Source organism: Eubalaena glacialis, chromosome 4 (assembly GCF_028564815.1).
Source record: "Eubalaena glacialis isolate mEubGla1 chromosome 4, mEubGla1.1.hap2.+ XY, whole genome shotgun sequence".
In the NCBI taxonomy this organism is placed as follows: domain Eukaryota; kingdom Metazoa; phylum Chordata; class Mammalia; order Artiodactyla; family Balaenidae; genus Eubalaena; species Eubalaena glacialis.
Window position 1 is genome coordinate 153,311,655 of NC_083719.1, and position 23,276 is coordinate 153,334,930.

At 50.1% G+C, this 23,276-nt stretch overlaps 1 protein-coding gene across 2 annotated transcripts in view; it reads right to left on the reverse strand.

Moving 5' to 3' along the window:
* The window catches only part of SH3PXD2B (SH3 and PX domains 2B), a 110,673-nt gene extending 87,828 nt beyond the window's left edge, over window positions 1–22,845 (reverse strand). For both annotated transcript variants that reach the window (XM_061189933.1, XM_061189934.1), the window contains exon 1: window positions 22,615–22,845. In XM_061189933.1, coding sequence (XP_061045916.1) covers window positions 22,615–22,689 — 75 coding nt within the window. In that variant the 5' untranslated portion in view covers window positions 22,690–22,845. The remainder of the gene's footprint in view (window positions 1–22,614) is intronic.
* Between the last annotated feature and the right edge of the window lie 431 nt (window positions 22,846–23,276).

The following is a 23,276-nucleotide window of genomic DNA, read 5'->3' on the forward strand; positions in this document are numbered from 1 at the left end:
CACCACACATGTGAGCCTGCTTGGTGCCGGGGCTTTAGCAGCCCTGGCCTTCCCTCCTCTACCTGAGGGTGAGGACCATCCCAGGGAGTCCCAGGTCAGTCTGACTTGCCAGGAGCTGCCATAAAGAGGATGAGAAGTCCCACCTGTTCACAGATGGAATTAGGTGTCTTGTAGCCTCGGACACAGTGACCCCTGTCCTCTGAGGACCACCCTGTCCCGGGGCCTCCAGAGGCCACTTTTCTTCAACTTAGACTACTTTTGGAAGACAGAAAAGAAAAAAGCTCCCTGACAGATGCCAAGAGTTCATCTGTGGACCCCCAACTCCATGAGAAGTACCACTTGTTCCATCTCACAGCCACAGCTGACCGGTCCAGGGATGGTCAGTTTCTCAGGAACCTGAAATCAGACCTGAATATATCAGCTCCATCCGAGAGGATGCTGCTGCAGCCTGAGCCACCTCCAGCTTGTGACAGACATTTGGTCTGCAGAGAGGGACGAACGAAGGAGAGGCAGAGAAGGGAGAGGCAGGGAGAGCCCTGCTTGGCTCCCGCCCGCACTCCAGCTCCTGCTTCTAGGGCCCACCCGCCCACCCAGGGCCGCTATGATGCCGGGGCCTGGCCTTCTAGTTAATTTCCCTCTTAGCATGAAGAAGGTTTGTGTGCAACTAAAAGAATTCTGTGATATAGGGGAAAGTTCAGGCATTATCTTAGGTAAAAGAACAGTCTACAACAACATAATCTAATCTCAAAAAAATTATGTATACAGTATATAAGTGTATGTGTGTGCTTGTGTATATTTCATTTGTGTATTACATGAATGCCGACTTAGTGAACACAGAACCAAAGCTCCCAGGGGAAACGAGGGCTGGGATCCTGTGAGCCTCTGATCACATTTTCATCCACGGATCAATACACAGCCTTGCTGTATGTTTCTGTTTAATGACACCTTATTTAATGTATATTGTTGATTCATTAAGCTTGAACTCATGGCCAGTGGCACTGTAACTCATGCCTGAACGAAGCTTACCTAACACCTCCAAAAGACACATCACAGCCTGAGCTTAGGAACACTAGACAGCCCTTTAGCACTACGCTTGAGGCCATGTTAAACAGCGAAATGACAAAAAAAAGCACAAGAATGTATACAATGTGGCAATAGAGACCATGAAAAAGACACTTGTTCAGAGTATAAGAGCTGGAACAAGAAGGCAGAGGTTGCCTTGTTCAACCCCAGCTGGGAACATGCACCTCAGGCCACACAGTTTTTGCTGCCACGCACATGCCCACATCTGCAAGCGACCGGGAAAACACTACAAGTACTGATGTCGGATTAGAAATAAATTTTAGCAAGTAGGCAAATTCCCAAATACGGAATCGGCAAATAATGTGGATTGGCTATATTGTATATAAAGTGTGTGTGTATGTATATAAACCACTGATATATACATATATATATATAAACATGTATATATATGGTTTGCTCTGGGTTGGTAGGAATATGTTAAGACTTTAAAAATTCTCTTCTTGAAGCTTTCTTGTATTCTCCAGATTTTCTACTGTGTATTTTCTTTCATAATCAGAACGAAAAAGTCACTTTCCTAGGAGAACAGGAAGAAATGTGTCTGTGACACACTCTCTTGTCTGGAACACCAAGGTTGAACCCCATCTTCTCCCGCTATCTCGGCTCAGTCCTAGGGCCGTTCCTCTGGAACATCCTTCCAGATCACGGAGCACCTCCTGGGTGCAGGTACAGCCGATGACAGAGGTGGGAGTGTGGGATGGGAGGAAGTTGGGAGTCGGCAGAGGGTGTCTTAGCCCTGACCTCACTTTCTAAGTTCGGGAAAGTCTTTTGCCCCTTTGAGCCTTTGTGTTCTCTGAAAAATGGGGATAAGGACACTCATCTTTCCTACCTCACGGGCAAAGATCGAATGAGATATTTTTTTACAGCTCCAGAAATGGAATCTGTGTTGGTTAGAATCTCTGCTTGTGGCTGGGATTTGAGGGAGGATGCTCCATAAATGCTTCCTAACTCCTCCGCAGTCACCTCCTTTGGCAGGTCCAACCCAGCCCAATGGAGTGCGGGCTCCCAGTGCCCGGAGGGACCCCACTAGACACACAGAAATTTATGCTCCATTTCTAAGGTCAGGTCATCCATGAATAAAGATTTAAAACAGAACAAAGCTTAGAGGCCCTTGAACAACTCCTGGAGCCAGGCCTGGGCACGGCTAAGTAACAGAAACAGGCGAGCTCCAGGCAGCTCTGCTTAACTGACACGCCTCATCCCTGCAGACCCACTGGCCCACACCTCTGCCCATGGCCGCAACTCTTGGAAAGGCCCCAGAACTCCATCGATAAGCCATCCCCAGGGCAGGATGATATGAAACAGCTGTTGCCCCACCTCGGGGAGCACTGTGATCTCATATGCTTTCATCACGTGAACTAGAGAACATGAGAAGGTGTTTTTGCCCCGTGAATAAGATCCCTGAGGCACGGGGGAATGTCCTCCAATCTCACTTTGCTTTGCAAATCTCTATGGTGGGGTTTCTAGGGCTGGCAAAGAATCTGGCTGTAAATCCCCGCTGATATTAATTAGAAGGGGTGTGGTTTCTGCATTAGTCACATGACAAAGTGATTACATTTTGATCTGGGTTGCAGTGGCCAGAGGTTTAAATCTGGGGGAGGGTCTGGTCCAAGCGCTTTTCAAAGTGACGGTCTTTCCTTAGATCACTGTCTCAAGGTATGCAGGAGCTCGGGCACAGCAGCTGGTTTTAGGTGATTCAGGGCTCGGCACTAAACTGCAGGGAATCCCATAGTGAGAAAGTTAGTCTCTGCCATTCCCTTCCCGCCCTGACTGGCTCAGAAAGTTGGCAATAGTGGCTTTTCAACACCCCTTCCAACACTTGCTGGTCTCATTTCCTGAAGAAGGGACAGAAGACCTCAGGGCAGGCAACACTTGCCAGGAAGAACTTTAACACACTGATTTTCTTTTTCCTTTCTATTTCGTTTCCTTCTATTTCTAGCGAGGGCTGCTGGTTTTCCATTTATGGTGGACAGCTAAAGTTTCCCTTTAAAAATAATTGAAGTAAAAGAGTCAATTTGAAGAATACTGACTTAAGAATATATAGTACAGGGGGTTTGTGGCTATGCCAAACGTTGTGATGGTGCCGGTAGGATGATCAACAATGAGGGCAGTGCTGTTTTAGTGAATTCCTTGCCATTCTCACTCTGTCTGGAGCTCTGTTGTTTACAGGCCAACAAGCCCACATTTCTCAAGCTGGAAGCCCTCTCCCGGCTCTACAGTGCTGGTGGGGAACCTGGAATGACCTGGGAGACCAAAGAAAACATCTAAAGAGAGGGTACCAGTGGGACAGAGAGAGTTGGGGCTGTTTTCCTGCAAGGGCTGTGAGAAAGGAACATCAGCAAGACAGAGCTCCGTGCTCCATTAGCAATGTCTGCCCTGGGCACCGGGGACTGGGAGGATGTGTACGGCACACATCCCTGATTCTAGAGCAACCCCTCCATTTAACAAAGGGACCGAGGGGTGTAGCGACTTACTAAGGGTTCCACTCTTAGCTATGGACTCTTTCCACTTCCACGGCAGTATCCAAATTTCCTTGCAAGTTCCTCATGCCCCTCTGGGCCTCCTGCACAATGACTCCCCCAGAGGACTTTAAATCTGGAGAGTTCTTAGGTGATTAGGCCAGCGGTCAAATTGTCCTGCAAGAAGCCCCAGGCTCCTGGTGAGGTGGGTCGGTCTCTGGGTTCTCCATCCTGGTTTCCACTAGGCACTGCCACTTTTAGCTCTTCTATATATGGAAGAGGGTGTAACCTGGCAGCCTGCAGGCCCAATCGCCAGCCCTTGTGGGTCCGCACTGCCACAAGGCAACCATCAGTGGAGACTTTAGACAGGGCCTGGGCTCCTCCTTTGCCTGCTTCAAGCCGACAGCAGGGGGTTCCAAGACTTTAAAATATACAAAAACCCTGCTCTAGATCGTCCCTCATTTTATAGTTGGGGTTATGAGGTCAGAGAGGGGAAGGGACTTGCCAGGGCCACACAGCGTGCAAGGAGAAGAGTTGGAACCAGACCTAGGGCACCTCTTGGGAGGTGCTGAGGATGCCGGAGTTCCACTCCAGAATGCTGTTTCTCAGACCTGAGAAACAGCAGAGCCCTTTTCAGACAGAGGGAGGAAAAACTCTGTCTCTCACACAGCATACTGAGGGGCTACGGCTTCTGCTCACAGATCACACAGTTTCTGCAGCAAGTCCTTAGCCCAGGATAACTAAAGCTGTCCTGCACTGCAGCCAGAGCAACCTTCATTAAATACAAAAACACGTGCAGCCCTGAAATCAAGTAGCAGTGTTAGTTTCAAGATCTAGATGAACCCACTTCTTGCAGAGAGGGTTCCTGGGAATATGTCCGAGGGAGTCCAAGAGTCTATAAACCCTGGTTTAAGAAACCAACTTTAAGTGTGACCTCCCCGGCCACCCCAATAAAGCTCCCACACTGGCTGGGTTTCTGGGTTGGTGGTTCCTGGGAGCAGCTTGGTAATGACTGGCTGGGCTCCAGATCCACCTCATTGGCTACCTGCTGCCCAAGCTTAAGGTGGAGGACACAGTCTGGGGGCGGGGGGGGGGGGGTAGGAGGGAGGGAGGGAGAGAAAGAGAGAAGGGTGGAGGAGAGTGGGAGACAGCAAGGAGAGGGAGGAGAGTGAGGAGAGGGCAGAGGCAGTTGGATGGGCTCCACCGGCTTAACTAATGGGAAACATGATTCTGCTGTTCCCCGTGGAGACCACACGTTCCCTTTGGTTCCGATCTGTCAGCTCTCTCCAGCTGTCTGCCCAGCATCTGGCCTATGTAGGTCAGCACTTCCAACCTCTTTTTGGAATTGCAACACCCGCAGTGTGTTTGATTTCCTAACACCCCAGAGCAGCATTGCCACCGGAAGTGCTGAGGTACGCATATTTATCTTTTTAAAGAAGGTACATTAAGTTTAATCCTGGAGAAATGCCGCCTGAGTGTCATGATGCCTTTGAAACCTAGGATGTCAGAGTGAGGCAGGACCAAGGTGAGTGGGGGGGGGGGGCCGAGATAAAATCAGCAACCACGCTGGGGAACCTGCCGCTATGCGCTGGCCCTGTGCAAGGTGCTTTACCAACATCCTGTCAATCATCATGAAACACCTGGCAGGAAGGGCGGGGGCGCCCTCAGGTTGGGGAGGTGGAAACCCAGGATGCCACCACGCCTGAGGTCACGCAGTTGGGAAGTAAGCGACTTCAGTTCCAAGCCCAGCTCCTTCAGCCTCTGAAGTCCCTTCTCCTCCTTCCAGATCCCCAAGGCCAGGCCTCGGCTCTCCTGGTCCCCGGCCAGAGCTTTCCTGTCCTGAGTCAGCATCAGGAATCACCAAGCTCAGGCGCCACAGCAAGTGACACTCCGGGGGTGGCCGGCTGCCAATTTTTCTCTTTTCAATTAAGTGATTGCTTGGAATGGGGCCCAAAGACAAGAGCTTGTGGTGTGAGTGGCAGAGAAGATGCTCCTTGTCCCCAGCCCACTCAGGCGGGTGGTGGAGCTGAGGTCTCAGACTGTACCTGGGGGCAGAGGGGTACCAGGCCAGGAGGTGGGAGACAGGGTCGGTCTCTCTAAAGCACAAATTGAATCGTGTCTCTCCTCTGCTTCAAACACCTCAGTTCGTTCATTCATTCATTCAGCAAATACAGACAAGAGCACCTACTGTGCACCAGGCTCCCTTCCGAGGGCTGGGGATATGGCCATGAACGAGGAAGACAGAAGCCCCTGTCCACCTGGAGCTTTCAGCCTAGTCGAGGAAGACAACAAAGGCATGTCAGGGCTTTAGGGGGCCTCCTCCTGCTCCCACCTGGCCAGGTGCTCCCTTGCCTCTGGCCCCTGCACCTGCCACTGCCTCTGGAGGGAGGATCTTCTCTCCCTTCACCTTTGTAGCAACTCTTCACTTCCTAGGTGTCAGCTTAGAGGCTGCCTCCTCCTGGAGGCCTTACTGGAGACCCCCAGTCTGGGTCTGGCCTCCTTTCTCTGGGTTCCCACAGCCACCAGGGCTGCCGTCACTCAGCACACATTCCTCTGGGTGTGCTATTCTCTTCACGTGACTGTCACCCCACTCCCCTGGGAGCCCTCAAGGGGCAGGGGCCAGGTCTGTCTCATTCACCACAATCTTTCCAGTGCCTGGTGACACTGGGCTCTCAGGAACTGCCTGGTGGGAGACCAACAGGCGGACAGACAGACAAAAAGCCAAGACAGGGCTACACGGTCATAAATCAAGGTGACCTCACTCAAGGCTCTCTGAGTCTGGGGTAACAATGCTCTGGGAATGGCTGAGTGAACAGCTCAACTGCCAAGGGTGCTGGAAACAGAACCAGCTTTGTTACAGAGAAGAATGCAGGCACAGGGCCCAGCCCTGGGAGAGAAGTCCACGTTTCACCCCAAGACCTCTCTGGACAGGCGATGGAGAAAAAGAGAACAGCGCAGGAGCAATTCCAATTGCAGGTGGAGGCAGCATCCCATACCATTTGAGTCAGGGCAGCCCGAGGGAATTCTTAGGAGGTGATGGAATTATGCTGCATCCTGTCTCGGGTGGTGGTTACAAGATCCTACGCATGTGTAAAAGCTCATGGAATGCTATACCAAAAAAGGGAATTTTCCTGCACAGACGTAAGTCAAAAATTAAAAATAACAATCACTCCTTAGTGTCATTAAAAAAAAAAAAAGATAGGCACTGGCTTTAGGGTACCCAGGTATGATTCTCGGCTCTACAGTTTAAAGCTGTTGTGGGACTTTACAAGTCATTTCATGGCTCCGAGCCTCTATTTTCTCATCTGTAAAATGGAGAGAATAGTCGTACCTACTTTATAGGGTTGGCTAAGGATTCAACAGGCTAATGCAGGACAGGAGCTTGGCACATGGCCTGACTTACAGGAAGCTTTGAGTGCAATCACTGATAACCCCATTACAGAGGTGAGGCACTGGTGGCTCAGGCCGGCCAACTCAAATCTTTTGAGGTGAACTAAGTTAAAGGGAAAAGTCACGAATGTCACTCTGTGAAATCCAATCAACTGCCTCTCCCTGGAGCCCATCTTTCCATGACTGCCGGAGTCTCATCCAGATGGCGAGCAGCATGACCCACTTGCAGGGCCGGCCGGGTGCAGCACCTCCGTTCTTCTAGATGGAGACACGGAGCTGGTGGAAACACTTGCTGGACCGGGTGTGCAGCGCCAGCCCGGGCCTCTGGCTGCCAACTCACAGCCTTGCACACATCTGGCCCGAAGCAGCACGGGGAACTTTCCAATGGCAAGCAGAGGTGCTGGCAGCTGGAGCCAGGCTCGGCCGAAACCAACCTGAAGGCTAGCTTTCTAGGAAAGCCTCCAAGGCAGGCACTGAGGGCTCGTGGAGATCTCCCAGGCTGCCAGGCCTCAGAGGAGCCCAGGACAATGCAGGAAATGGAGCCGAGAGAGGGCCTCTCCTGTGTTAGCAGGGTTGCCTAGGGGGAGAACTGGGCAGCCAACAAGAGCACCCACTACGTGCAAGGCACACAGGCAGTAGGGATAAAGCTGTCTGAGTAATGAAAAAGAATCAAAATGGGCCATGTTTATTGGGCTGATTGGGCACTATGCTAAGTCCTTCATTTATGTTACGTCACGGGATGTGGTGACATTGGCTCACACGAGGTCACACAGCCAGCATGTGGCAGAGCTAAGATCTAAACCAGGGCCGTGGGGGACTTCCCTGGCGGTCCAGTGGTTAAGACTCTGCGCTTCCACTGCAGGGGGGACGGTTTGATCCCTGGTCGGGGAACTAAGATACCGCATGCCACGTGGCGTGGCCAAAAAATAAAATAAAATAAACCAGGGCTGTGGGACATGTTGAAAAAAGCCTGACATATGTGGTCAGATGGGTCTTGGTTCACACCTAAAGGGCCCAGCACGGTGCCTGGCACACAGTAGGTACTCAACAGAAAAGACAGTAGTAGAGTCTTCTCATAGGCCACAGGCCCTCTAAGAAGCGCTTTACAGCTGCTGTTGGAGCACAGAGGGGATGAGGGCTAATTCTGTTGGTGGCACTTGAAGAGGCTTTCCAGATGAAAAAACAACTGCTCTGGATCTTGAGGGATGCATAGGAGTTCTCCAGCTGAGGACCAACACTAATGAGCACTTGTGAAATCCCCAGCACTCTGCTCTCAGGAACCCTATGGAGTGAAGCTTACTATCCATCCCATTTCACACCATAGTAAACTGATGGTCACAGGGGTCAGGGGGCTGGTCCAAGGCCACACAGCTGTTTATGGAGGATGCCAGAATTCGAACCCAGGTTTGTTTGACTCCAGAATGCCCCTTCCAGTCCCCCAACCAAAGCCAAAGACACAGCAGAAGAAAACTGCAGAAGCTGACTGTCTAAACCAGAACAAGAAATGTGGGGTTCCACAGGCAGCGTCTCGGGGAGTTTCAGGCTACAGCTGCCAGCTCCTCGGCGAGGGGGCCCAAGAGAATGCTGCGAGCTCTCTAGCCACACCATGTGGAACAGGCAGCCCAGTCTCAAGACAGCAGCCATGCAAATAGCACAGACTTTCAGTTGGATAGACCTGGGTTCCAATCCTGGCTACACCACTTCCTTGAGCAAGCTACTTAGGAGCCTCAGTTTCCCCATTTGGTAAATGGGGATGCTAATACAGTCAGCCCTTGGCATCCAAGGATTCAACCAAGCTCAGATTAAAAAAAAAAAAAAATTCCAGAAAGTTCTAAAAAGCAAAACTTCAATTTGCTGTGACCCAGCAGCTACTTATATAGCATTTACATTGTACTTACAGCTATCTACATAGCATTTACATTGTATTAGGTATTATAAGTAACCTAGAGATGATTTAAAGTATTCGAGAGGATGCGCAAAGGTTTTATGCAAATACTACGCCATTGTGTATTAGGGACTTGAGCATCTGTGGATTTTGGTATCCATAAGAGGCCTTGGAACGAATCCCCCATGGATACCAGGGGGTGACTGGAATAGTATTACCTGTCTCTCAGGGCTGTTGTAAAGTGTAAATGGGATAATGTCTGTGAGATGCCTGGTACAGTGGTGGCCCTTTACCCCCTTCCATGCAAAAGTAAGTTCCTTAGGCCCAAATCAAACCCAGATCATTAGGTTGAACTAAGTGAAATTGCCACTTGTTAAGTCAAAAATTGACAATTTCATATGGTTCAACCTAGTAGCATCCCAAGGGGTTATAATATTATATCTGTGTCCACTGGACTAGACTGAGAATTGGTTACTTTTCTCTTGAGTGTTTACTATGTGTCAGGAACTGGGATGACCCCTCCATTTACAGATGAAGATACTGAGGTTCTGAGAGGTTAAGTGACGCACCCTAAACAGCACTGGTAGAAAGTGACAAAGTCAGGATTTACACCCAGGTCTGGCTGCCTCCAAAGCCTGTGCCTTAACCACTATGATACAATGCTCAGTCTGGTGTCAGCGGGGGGTCATCACAAGGAATCCAATTCTGAGTCAGCTGAAGGATATCATCAATGGCCATCATCCTAGAATCATGGGACCCAGGGATTGAGACAGCCCAAGAAGTTATGGTTTCATTCAAGGAACACGCTTGGCACCTGTCCTTAGACTATGAGGGATTCAGGGTCTGGTGGGAGAGGAGGAGACAAGTCAACAGAGTCATATCCAATGTATGAGCACCACGATGGGCTTGGTCCACTAGGAACCTCAGCATCAAAGCTGAGTGCCCTGGTTGGGTGACAGGCAGAAAGGGGTCAACTAAGATTTCTAGGATACTCTCTAAACAACTGCCCCCTCCATATAAATGCAGCTTCATCTTCCCATCCCACTGGGCTTGGGGACATGAAGAAGGAGGAGAAAAGAACTAGATGAGAATGTAGAGGGACTGAGCTCTAACTCTGGGGACAGCCATCTATTAGGGGTATAAGAAGGGGAGTAGGGATTCCTCCACCAGATAAAGTAGGGGGGCTGCAGAAGTGGGTTCCAAACTTTGTACAGCCAAGTAGCCCCTTTTCCCACATGAAATCATATGTGGTCCCGATGGTCAGGTTCTGTGGGTTCCTTGGCCACCCCTGTACCCATGCCCTGCTGGGCTCCTCATCTGGCAGAGACTATTCCTCCCGGCCTTGATGTGAACCACTATGTGGACTTTTCTGCCAGCTTCCTGCGCTTCATACACAAGTCTATGAGACAGGAAAAAAGGGAACAAGGGAAGCAGGGTCCCCTCTTTCTCCCTCCCTCCACGAAGCTTTCCTGACTCTGCTGTCCTACACTGTCCTCTCCTCTCTAGAGAAACCTGGGATAATACATAAACATATAATACAATGTAAAACAATGTAACGGCTCACAACCACCAATGGTCTTGATGTGTTTCCTATGAAGCTACACTGTATTACTGTTTCCACCCAGCAGTGGTGGAAAGTAAGACCTAGCATGTGAAGTAACCTGTTCCACAGGGTTGGTAATAAAGTCTGATGGCAGAGTCTGAGGTCTTAACAAACATCCACATTTCTACCACTAGAGACGAAGCTTTGGTTATACTTCTTCCCAGACCCTTTTTCTATATGTTGAAGTAGTTTATGAAATTAAGATCACATTGTATATACATGATCTTTTTCACCTGTGTTATATGGTGAGCATTTCCCCATTTCATTAAAAATTCTTTCAGCAAAAATTTTAAAGGATCCTTAGTAGTCCCTTTATTTAATCATGCCTCCAATGATAAACATTTTCAGTATTATTTTAATTACCACACTGCTAAATATCCAAATATACAAATCTTTGGGGAAGACTGCTTTTAAATCTTAGGGGGGTGCATCCTGGACTAGTCCATTTAGAGTATGTTTCTCAAGGTGTGGTCATTCCAGATCACCTGTGTCACATCATTCGAGGTTGCTTATTAAAAAAGCGCATCACTAGTCAGGGAATGGTAAAGATGACGATGGTAAAGGTAATATAACACTAACAGGTAACTATTTATTCAGTACTTTTATGTGCCAGGCACTGCTTTAAACCCTTTACATAAAATAACCCACAGTAGGTACTATTCTTACCCTCAATTTACAGATGAAGAAACTGAGGCACAGAGAAGTTAAGTCACTTACTAAGGTCACACACTCTGCCGGTCACCGGCACAGCCAGGTCAAATCCATGCCTAACTTTCAAGTCCAAACTCTTAAACTTCTACCCAGAAGTTTTTCACCTTTTTTTTTGTGCCACGGAGCCCTTTGGCAATCTGATGAAATCTATGGTCCCCTTCTCAAAATGATTTAAAAATGACTAAATTAAAGCACATAGCATTCCAAATGAAATACTGAATTGCAATAAAAGTGTCAAAAAATAAAATTATGAACATATGTACCTTTTATTAATGCAATAAATAACAAAATCCAGCAGTGGGTCGAATACCACCACAGTTCTGAAGCAGTGATGAGGATAAATGCAACAACTGTAAAGTGACGTGAAAATATCTGTGAATTTCTACTGGTGACAAAGTCACAGGTACTACTAATATCACTGAGGGTCGCTGCCTTCATTCATAATGGAAGGCGATGCTAAATTGCTATTGGAGGTTAGTGAGAATAAAGATGTACTCTTCCCCCTTCCAAGTTCAAGGACCTTCCGAATTCTACCCATATTAAAAACTCTGCTAGTTGGCTTTCCCTGTTCCAGAGCACCCACCTCCTCTTGACCCCAGCTCAGAGCGCCACCTCTCTGGTCCAGCAGGGAATGGGGAATGGGCAGTCCAGGCCTCAGACCCCTGCCCTGTCCCCAGAGCCCTACTGCAGGCCCCACCACAGCCCTTATGCCGTGATGACGTGTTCCAAACAGATGGCGACCTCTATAAGGACAAAGGCTGCCTGGTCATCTCAGCCTCTCTTCGGCTTGGGGCCAGGCCTGGCCCAGGGCAGACAACAAACCCACATCTGTGCAATTGACTGGCAGCCAATGGTGGCCCGAAGCCACAGGCTGCTGATTCACACCTTGGCTGGGGAGGAGGAAATGGTGACGCCACTGAGTGGGTTTCTGGCTTTCTTTGCCAGTGCAGTAGGCAGGGGGTCCATGCAATTCTGCTTAATTAAGCAGAATAGAAAATATTATTCTTATGTGCTTTAAGGTAACATTTCCCTTCAAATCTAGAGGGTGAGTTGACTATACCCTTCTTTATATTCAATGATAGGCAGCAGAGCCGAGTGTCATCCTGGGCAAAGTACTTCATCTTTCTAAGTCTCAGTTTCCACATCTGTGAAATGGGCTAATAACAGTACCTATGTGGCAGACATCCGTTGTTTCCACCTATCCAGGCTCCATGCCCCCTTCTTCCAGCAACAGCGCTCTGAATCTCCTACAACTATTGGCAATTTCAGTGGGACTGTGGATCACAGTATCCTGCCCTTGCCTGACCAAAGGATGGTCAGGTGATTTGGCTGGGCCAATCAGATTCTCTCCTCCTGGAACTGGACTCTTGAGTGGCCAAAGGGACTGAGGGATGGAGCAGGTGCCTGCTTCTGGTGACGCTCTGATGCCCACAAGCAGTTTCAACGCCTTGGATGGCTCCAGCTGGCCAGGTCCTTTCTGTGACTGGGGGCCGAGCCAAGTTCTGCCAGAGCCATCTTTCCAATACATTTCCTATGGCTTAAGTTCGTTAGGTTCATTTCTGTCACTTGCAGCCCAAGAATCCTGACTAATACTCCTTACCTCACAGAGCTGCTGCTCAGATTCAGTGACATAAAGCATGAAAAGCCTGGAGCGTACAGTAAGCACTCAAATAAACGATAGCTATTCAATAATAATAACAACAATAAATGATTGTTAAGTCTTGAGAACAACACAAATTTGGAGTTATTTAATCCTTCCCAAATTTCAGAATTCCTACTGGCTATCGTAGACCTCTTTAATATTTCCCATCCCTCCCTCCCTCTCTAACTTTATCTTCACTGTCTGCACAGTCCTCCTGTGGGCAGGTGCTCTCTCTCTCTCCCAGGTTTGTCTGTGTCTGCCCCCTCCACTCTCCTGTGAAAGGTGTTCCCCCAGCCCATCAAGCCGGGGGAGTGCCCCTGAGTCCCAGCTCCTCCCAACCACTTCCATCTTGGATACCTCTGATCCTGAGCCCTGGCCACCCACGTGTGTGTGTGTGTGTGTGTGTGTGTGTGTGTGTGTGTGGTGGTGGTGGTGGTGGGGGAAGGCGTGGCCTTCGTGAGGGTAGAGTCTATGCTTTCTTATTTATTTATGTACGTATGTATGTATGTATGTATTTATGCCACGCCACGCGGCTTGTGGGATTTTAGGTCCCTGACCAGGATCGAACCCAGGCCCTCGGCCGCGAGAGCACAGAGTCCTAACCACTGGACCGCCAGGGAATTCCTTATGCTTTCTATTCTTTTGTGGTTCTTGGCCCAGTCAGAAGCCCCCAGATCCTTGGGGCCCCCAGCCACCTGTCAAGCTCCATCTCTATTACTCAAATCTCTCCTGCTTTTTTCAAACACACCACATGCCAGGGTTTCAGTTTCCTTTCCCTCCTGTTCTGTCTGCCTAAAATTCCTTTACCCTTCTCTACTTGACAGCATCCCTCCCATGCTTTGTGATCAGCCTTGGGTCACCTGCACTGCGTTGCCTTCTCCAAGTCCAACTTCCCCAAAACCCTAAGGCACAGGCCTCTGCTCATTCCCAAGTTCCAGGCTAGCCCTGATAGGCCGTCCACCTGTCTCTCAGGACACTGACCTCCGTGAGGTCTGAATCCCTGCTTTGCATATCTGTGTATCACCCCTGTGCTCAAAAGTGCCTGGTCCCTAAAGGGACTTACCTTTGTTCAGTGAATGCTCAAGAAACATTATCAGTATTACAAAGTACGAAGGTTTCTTGGTTGTTGTTGTATTGAAAGTGGTAGTTTCAGCAGCATTGCCAGATGAAGCACAGGATGCCCCAGGAAATTTGAATTTCAAATAAACAATGAATAATTTTTTAGTATAAGTAGGTCCCAAATATTACATGTTTATCTGAAATTCAGACTTCACTGGGCATCCTGTATTTTCATTTGGTAAGTCTAGCAGCCGTAAGTTTTGGGATGGCCGGGGAGACGCCTGCAAAAGCAGGCGGGAGAGCTCTGCGTGCGGGCGCACGCGTACACACACACACACACACACACACACACACACACACACACACACACACACGCATGCACGACAGATGCACCTCTGTTCCCTTCTCCCTTCACCGTTTAAAGAAGGCCCCAGGCTTGGGCTCATCGCCCGCCTGCAGGCCTGCACCTGGGCCAGCACGTATGAGGAGAGAATGCCCTGTAGTTTGGATAATGGGGCAGAAGAAGGATGGCTTGCGGCAAGGCTCGGGCTTGCGGGCTCCTGGCAGAGTCCCTGAGGAGTGAGCCACACCAGCCCCTGCCCACTGGCCCCCTGGCGGGAGACACCGGGCCTCCCAAGTCTATCACGTCAGCTAGTCCCCATGTCCCGGCAGGGGGCAGGGGTGCCAGCTCTGCCACCCAGGATCTGGATGACCCCACTGGCAAGGGCTCTGTGAAAAGGACCACAGGGTCCCAGTTTCTGGGCAGTACCCCGGGCCAGGAAGCTGCAAGGACGGCTGCCCCAGCGGCATCCTCTCAGGCATTCCGCACAAAAGCTCATTTAATTTCCCCACCAAAGCTGCCCACTTCCCAGAGGAGAAGGCTCAGGGCCAACAGCGAGTGGATGACAGTAGGTCCCAAATATTACATGTTTCTCTGAAATTCAAACTTCAGACCAGAACCCAGTTGCTGGGCGCAGAAGCCATGCTCGCAACCCTCCGGCCACACGGCCTACTGAAGAAGCCTCATCTTCTCGCCTTAGGCCAAGGGAGTTCACGTCTCATCACTTGCGCCCACCAGGCCTACAGGATGCTCATCCAGTGGCTCCCTTTCCTGCAGCTGCAGTGACCTGCAGCTGGCCTTGGCCTCCCAGGAGAAGGAGAAAACTGAGTCACACCAAGCAAGACCGTTCACCCTATCAGAGCTCTTTCTCCAAGGAAAAAAGCACGCATGATTTGCAACAGGATATGAGTGTCCTAGATGAGAAGTAGTACCATGCATGGAGTGGTCCCCTAGGCCTTTTTTGGCAGTGTGGTAACTCTGCCGCTTGCTGACGCCCGTGCACCTCTGGGTGGGTGACAGGCGGTTGGATGATCTGCCCAGGGGAATGGGGCACAGCTCTAACCTGAATGACCTCAGGGTGCAGACTGCTGAACTCTGGCCTGCAAGTCTTTCCAACCTATTCAGATATAAGCACTACAGGAGGGAGGGCCAGGCCACTGAGCAAGGAGCATTTCAACCAGAAAAGCATCTGCTCAGGCCTTCCTCCCCTCGTGGTATTTTAAACTCATCTCTTGCCACTTCTTGGGCTGGAGGACTGGAAAGCCACATCCAGAGCCCTGGTTCCGTGGCAGGAGTTGGGGGAGAGTCTCGGAGGCCAGCCTCCTCCTCTGGGGAGGACAGGCTCTTGGAGGAGCTGGAGAATTCTGCTGCTTCAGGACAGGAATGAGGTGGTGGGGATGTGGGAACCTGGCTGGAGCCGCCATGGCCTGGCACTGCTTCTCTTTTAAAATGAGCATTCACTGTTTTTTTAGTTTTACTAAAAACAGGAATATGTGTTCCCCACAGAACATTTGGAAAATAGAGAAATGCAATGCACAGATGAGCAAAAAAAAAAAAAAAGAGTGACATATATTTTATCAGCTATATTTCTGTGCTTTCACAGACGCCTTCACTTGTAACCAGGTGCGAGTCAACCTGAGCACGTTGTTTTGCCACCAGCTTTTACTACTTCATATTCCCATGACAGAAGATGGAATACATTTTTGCCATCTTGATGGTATTCTAGCTCATGGATATAGTATGTTTTATTTATCTTGTTCTCTACAGATGGGTGTTTAAGTGGCCCCCAACTTCTACTATCATAAATGATGTTTGTACACTCCTAATACAGCTCATAGTTACTGAGCCCTTACTCTATGCCAGGTCCATTTAATCCTCACATCAGCCCTATGAAATTGGAACTATCATTATTCCCATTTTACAGGTGAGGTACAGAAAGGGTAAGTAATTTGTCTGAGGTCGCACTGTTGGTAGGTGGCAGGGCAGGGATCTGAACGCACGCTGTTTGGTGTACTTTCCCTGCTTACCAGAAGCAAGGAATGGCACAGATTCAAAGTCTGAACTAAAGGGACATTTAAGTAACTCTTAAGATACGATAGCCCCACCCGCTTTGATCTTGAGACAACTGCAAGAGCCCAGAGCGTAAAAGTCCAGGCTGAGGATGACCCGGCAGGTGAGGTGAAAGGCCTGGCTCCTTGCAACCATGGACCAGAGGGAACAGGATGGCACAGTGCAGGTGACAAGGTCCATCATTTTTCAGTCAGAAGAAAGCAACAGCCATTAAAAAAAAACCTACCCGAGGGGCCTTAACGTCTACTGAGGGTACTACCTCTGTGTGACGCAGACAGGGTGCAGGACAAGAACCACCTGTAGAGGAGGTAGGCGGGCTCCGCCTTGCTCACGGGCCTGGGGCCCGGCACCCCAGAAATGCCTCATGAATGAAAAAGCATGGAAAACAAATAGCAGACCCCTAGGGCAGGAGGCAGGAGAGAGGCAGAGATGTGGAGCATGGCTATTTCTATCGTTAATGCTAGTTTTCATGACTACCACTGATTGAGTGCCCTTTATACAGAAGGCCATCAGGCTCAGCAGTGTGTGACAAGTGCCCTATACCTGTAGGTAAGCACTATTACTGCCCCCATGCTACAGACCCTTGGGGAGCTTGTCTGCAAGGTCACCCAGCCCAGGAGCTCATGAAGAGAACTCAAATCCAGGTCCTTTCTTCATGAAGTAATGGTGCGTCCATAAGAAATGCGCTAGGAGCTGGCATTTATCCCTCAGCAGGAGGGATGGAGAATAGGTTGAATGCATACATTATCTAAACAAGCACACAATCATCTTAAAAGGGTGACACTGTCCTCATTTTCCAGATACAGAAACTAAGGCTGGGGGTTGAGTCGGTCACCCAAGACCATGCAGAACTTGAATGTTTGTCTCTGATATCCAAGTTCTTTCCACTCAAGTTTGTTGGCCTGCCATGCATGTTTCTGCAAAACAGGGTGCCAGGATGGCTGGGATGCTGGGGGCAGCAGGGGAAGGGGCAGGCTGGAAAACAGAATGCAGCTAATTTGGGCAGCAGATTCACAGTTTGTTCCAGACCACTGAGCCTGCCAGCCAGAGGTCTCCCATAGACTGAAACAAGAATGTTGATAATAATGCCTAATAAGGGCATGACCCATCCTGCAAAAGTCAGTTGCTCAGAGGAGAGACCCGTTGCTCTTAGAGTCTGGCAGGTGGAGAGGGAGGTTTCAAGGCCAGCAGCACAGAGCCTGCCAACCCATCACTCCAGGGGCACAATCAACCCAGAGCTTCCCTGGGGTGAGAATGACTAAGGGTTGGTGGCAGCTTGTGTTTCATCAGTCCAGGCTGAGTGAATGAACAGTGAGATGAGGGAAGGGCCAGGATGGAGAAACTGGGGCCTGGAGGCTTAAATGATCCACCCAAGGTCACTTGGCTCAGGGGTGGGATCACAGGGCTGCCGAGTACAAGTACGTCAATCCCCTCGCTGCCACTCTTTGCTGTGTGACCTCAGGCATGTGCCTGTACTTCTCTGAGCCTCCAGTCTCAAGGGGAAAACGAGAACACTAACGTAACTATCTGAAGTACCAGGATTCTGAGTGTATAAATAAATCCTATAAATGAATAGAAAACCAATAACTCAATATACCGAAAAAAGGGGCAAAATATAAAACAGGCAATTAATTCACAGAAGAGGAAACTCAAAAGGCTGACAAAGGTGTGAAAAGATACGTAACTTTACTAGCAAGCAGAGAAATGCAAACAAGCACTGCCATGAGATACTATTCCGTACCCACTAAAAAGTCTGACAATTCGGAGTGTTAGCAAGGAGCCAGAGCAAAGAGACCCACAGACACTGCTCCCAGGACGTTAAATGCACAAACCCCAAGAGCCAGCAATCCTGCCTCAGCTGTATGTGCAAGGAAGCAGCTACAAGAAAGTATCCTAAAAATCTCCTACAGGAGCTCGAATAAACAGGGGTATATTCATAAACGGAATATGAAACAGCAGTTAAAATGAACTGAAGCTACATGTACCAACACAGATCTCAAAAGTGTAATGTTTTGTAGTTTTAAAACTTTCAATACAAGATCTTGGGGACTGTTGAAAAGGTAAAAACATTAAAAGGTACATGAAGCCTAGCTGGGAAGGGGACTGATTGCCACAGGGCACAAGGGATCTTTTTTGGGGTGATGGAAATGTTATAAAACTGGATTGTGATGATGGCTGCACAGCTCCATACATTTATTTAAAGAAATCACCCAATTGTATACTTAACAGTGGGTGAATTTATAGTATGTAAATCATACCTCAGTAAAGCTACTGAATAAAAAAATCATATCTATTGGTCTATTTTTAAAATGTGCATGGGAATGACAAGCACCAAATGTAGGATACTGTTTTTATTTGGGGGGGGTTGATTGTTGGAGTGGGTGCACAGGGGGCTTTGCATTTGCAATATTTCATTTCTTAAAAAATAAAAATAAAAATGATTTGAAATGAATAGGGCAAAATGAATAGGGCATCTGACAGCTGGATGGTAGACTGACAGATATTTAACTTATTCTATGTATCTGTATATTTGAAATCGTGTATTAGTATAACGGAAAAGTACCTATTTTAAAGGGCTGTTGTGATGACTAAATACACATAGAGAGCTTAATCCAGTGCCTAGCCCACAACAATGGATTAAATTTCAGCTGTTAAGATTCCTGCTTCTATACCTACTTCTAGCATCTTGCTCTTCTTAACATCTAAAGATCTCAAGACAGAGCAAGCCAGTATTTCCTGGCCCCTGCTAAGGGAGACTTTTTTCTAACCCCAAGGCTTCTGTACATCCCTCTCCAGTGCTGGAAATGGGGCGATCCAAAAAAACCCTGCAAAACCTACAGGGAGCACTTCCTCCTCCCCTCAAGCTGGAAGATAACCTAGCTGGGGAGGGTCTCCCAGGGTGTCACACTTGAAAGCCCCCTTTCCATTCATTTAGAAAGCCCTAGGCTCCACAGCAGGAAAGATGCAGGCAGAGAAAGGCCAACAGACAGAGTGCAGTGGCTCCAGGGAAGCTCTCTCCAGATGATAATACTATTGATATTACTGTCAACAATAATCCCTACCCACCCATGGGGATCTCAGAGGCCCTGGGAGCTTCTGCCTCTGCACTCTCCAGATGTGGCCTACGGCTCTGCCCTTGGGCCCACTGATGATGTCTCTGCCCACAGGTGAAGGAGGCTGGGGCCAGGCGTGATGAAGATGCCGCCCTGATCATGGAGAAGATGCCATTTAAGGTGGAACAAGTGGCCCAGCCTTGATGGGCAGTCCTGAGCTCCTGGTGAAGCTCTCCAACGAGATCTACAGCACCTGTGATCTGTTCGCTCCCAGGCAACTGAGTGATGAGACAGGTGGAGGCTGAAGTAGCTGTAAATAGGGAGCAGGTGGTGGGAAGCCTCTGTAACTAACTTGCATGTTCTCATGCAGTGGCTGGGGCAGGGCGGTTAGAAGTCAGGGTGCGTGTGATTTTGCCCTCCTGGGGGACATGTGTGGAGACATTTTTGGTTGTCACAATTGGGAGGGGGATGCTCCTGGTACCTAGTGGGTAGAAACCAGAGATGCTGCTGAACATTCTACCATGCCCAGGACAGCCCCCCACAACGAAGAACGATCTGGCCCAAAATATCAACAGTGTTGAGGCTGAGAAATTCTGCCCTAGAGGGACGCAGCACTATTTACAATTTGCAGATTATAGAAGCAGCTTAGAGAGGTAAATTGACCAGCTCAAGGTCACACAGCAGGAAGTGGCCGAGCCTAGGGCTGTCCAACTCCTCTGCTCATGCCATCTCTCCAGAGTGGCTGGGCCAACTTCAGAGAGGAGGATATACCAAATGGGAAAAAAGTCCAGGCCCATGCCAATAGCTACCTCCATGCCCATTCTTTCTAGAGGGGCAGGGGCAGGTATGGTTTGAGAACAGGAGCAGGGGTCACTGGCAGTTGCTGGTGGGTTTCCTGCCATCACAGCACTTAACTTTCTCTGTTCCTGTGGATGACTCAGGCTTCAGTTCAACCCACTGCCCCTATTCATCTGATGAACCCAAAAGGCTGGCTAGAAGGGAGGGGGCTCCCTTGAATCACAGGAGTGACTAAACCCACATGCAGAAAAATAAATTCTTGGTGAAATCCCTCCTCATGTGACTTTGGCATGTTCCCAGTCAGAGTAACATGGATACCACAGGGCAGGGAGGCAGGCATTTAATGGTTATGGAATGTCAACCCTGTCAGTCACAAGATCCCTTCTCCTAGGAAGTGGGCACCATTACCCCCATTTTACAGATGAGGAAACTGAGGGTCAGAGAGGCCACACAGCAAGCTGGACGCCAAGATTTAAACCCAAATCCATGTTAATATTTAGAGACTTGTCTGAAGGAGCCCCTAAAAAGTGGTTGAAGGCTTACAGAGATGCCCCTCAGAGCTGCCGCACCTCCAAAAAACTGGCAGGGAGGGATCTAAACAGAATGAAAAGCCTCAGAGTGATCACAAATGATGGCAAAATTCCCAGTTCTTAAGAGGACTTTGCATAGGGAAACTACGGGGTATGAAATCTGCCAAGTGGTGTGACCTGGTGGAATAACACTTTTTGGGGTCGAACATACTTGGATTTACATTCCTGTTCTGGCCCTGACTGTGACCTCAGGCATAGGACCTCATCTTTCTGAGCCTTAGTTTCCTCATCTGTCAAATGGGCTTAAGAACCTGTGCCTGATAGTCGTGTGACGAGAGAGGACAGGAGAAAGTGGATGATGATGCCCATTTCTTGGAGGTTGTATGTATTCTGGTGTTCCCAGCTCACAGATCTGGTGGGAGGCAGCATGGGGAATTTCAGACTTCCTCCTGTCTGCCATGTTGGTAAAAACTGTCTTCATAGCAAAGAGGCAACTCAGTTATACACTCAACAGGTTCAAACAAGAAACCAAGATTTGGCAGCATTTGAAACAGTTAAAAAGAAAGGGGGTGCGGGGGAGACAATTTAGCCCAGCTCTGGAATCAAGGGAAACTTCACTCTATTTAAAGATGCCACAGGTCCAGGAAATAACTTCCCACCGCCTGGCTGGGGCTTGAATAACTGGCTGCCCAGCCAATAACAATACAGGCTCACACAGCACACCCTTTCTCGTAGGGAGTGCAGAGTGGATTCCCAGCTATCTCCTTTCAGAATTGTATAGACTATTCGTGTAAGGCATGTAGATCTGCTTTATAAGAACGAGCCTCTTAAGAAAAGAGATCCAAAGACAACTTGCAGGGAGGTCAAGGAGCTGAATTTAGCCAGCCAACGCCCCTTGCTCTTTATTGTTCTATACTTCTTTGTTAGGATTTTTTTTCCCTCCCTCTTGCTCTTTTTTCCTTCCTGGTTAACTTCTCTGCAGCTAGGCGCTGCCACTGCTCCCTTCTCACCACCAGAGACACCATAGCCCCCTTCCCTCCTGCAGAGAGGCCTCCCCAAGGCCTCACCTGGGCCCAACACCCCACAGCCCCATTATCCCTCTACCCAGAACCTCTGAGGTGGTCCAAGGGCCCCTTGAACCCCCAGATTCAGCTCCTACGCTGGTGTGGAACCCATTTCCCATCTGGCGGGTCACCATCTACCCCAGGTACACCTTCCAGAGGCAGGGAAAACCGAATGCAGCTCCTTCTTGTTCCAGAACCTGAAGTCTCCCTGCGCCTCAGCCCATCTGAGGGTCCCATCTGCAAAATGAGGCTACTGGCCCATTTTTTCAAGTCCCCGCCAGCTCTAAACAAGATCCCCATTTTGCCAGGGAGATACCAGGAGAAAACTTTCATACATTTTTAAACAGAAGTTGTTGGAGAGAAGGGGCAGGGATTTTTTTCTTTTTTTAAAAAACTTTTTCATGGTGCAGGCACTCAAAGGATCCATTCTCAGAGATCTCTATCGCTCCGGCTGTCTCCTCCAAAAGGACGGAGCCAACTTGGCGATCCCTGCTGGGGCTACCTGTGGCTGGGCACTGCGGGTCTGAGCGCCTCCAGACAAGGAGGGACAGGACGCGCGGCCTGAGAACTGGCGCCTCTCTCTGTCTCTCTGTCCCCTACACCGGCCAGACTTTGCCACGGATGGGCAGGACGGGAGTGGGGGGGACAATGAAGAGACGGAGAGGGGGAGAGGGGCGGCAAAGAGACGAGGGGGGGACGAGGCGGGAGGACACGGCGGAGGAGCGGAACAGGGCAAAAGAGAGGAGGGGGAGGGGGAGAGAGGGAGGAGCCGGGAGAGACCCGGGCCGCGCAGCAGCAGTGCCGAGAGGGCAGAGGAGGGGAGGTGGGGTAGAGACAGCAGGAGGCAGAAGTTTTCAGAGCCGGGGGGGCTCTAGGTCGCCCCCGACGGGGCACGGGCTCAAGGGAGCGTGAGGGTCGCGCGGCACTCACATAATGCTTGTTGGGCACCCGCCGCTTCTGCACGTCCAGCACCTTCACCTCCACGATGCTGCGCCGAGGCGGCATGGCCTCTCCTCCGCGGGGCCGAGTGCGGGTGCGGGGGACGCGGGGTGCTGGGGCGCGCCGCAGCGGGCCGGGAACAGCCGGCCGAGCGGGATCCGGGAGCCGAGCGGGATCCAGAGCCCGGTCCGAGCACGAGCCGCCGCCGCCGCCCTTCGCTCCGCGCGCCCTCCGGCCCCGCCGCCGCCCGCCCCCGGCCCGCCCCCCGGCCCGCCCTCCGCGTCGCCGGCCCGCCCCCCCTTAAAGGGCCCGGCCCCCCACGCCCGCCCCCGGAGCGCGGACCCGGCTGGCCCACGTCCGGCCTCGGCAGGGCCTTTGTCCCGGCGGCGAGCCCCCGCTGCTGGGGGAGGGGACGGGCGCGCATCCGGCGTGCGATCACTGATTGACCGGTGGATTCATTCCCGCACTCACTCCTTCTGATACCCGCGGTCTGGCGCCGGATGTGACGGCCAGACTCCAGGGTTCAAACTCCGGCTCTGCTGCTAATCGACTCTCTGACCTTGGGCAAGTGGCTCAACCTCTCTGGGCTCAGTTTCTTCATCTGTAAAATGGCCCTAGTGCTACAGCCTACCAACGGGGGCTGTCCTCAGGAT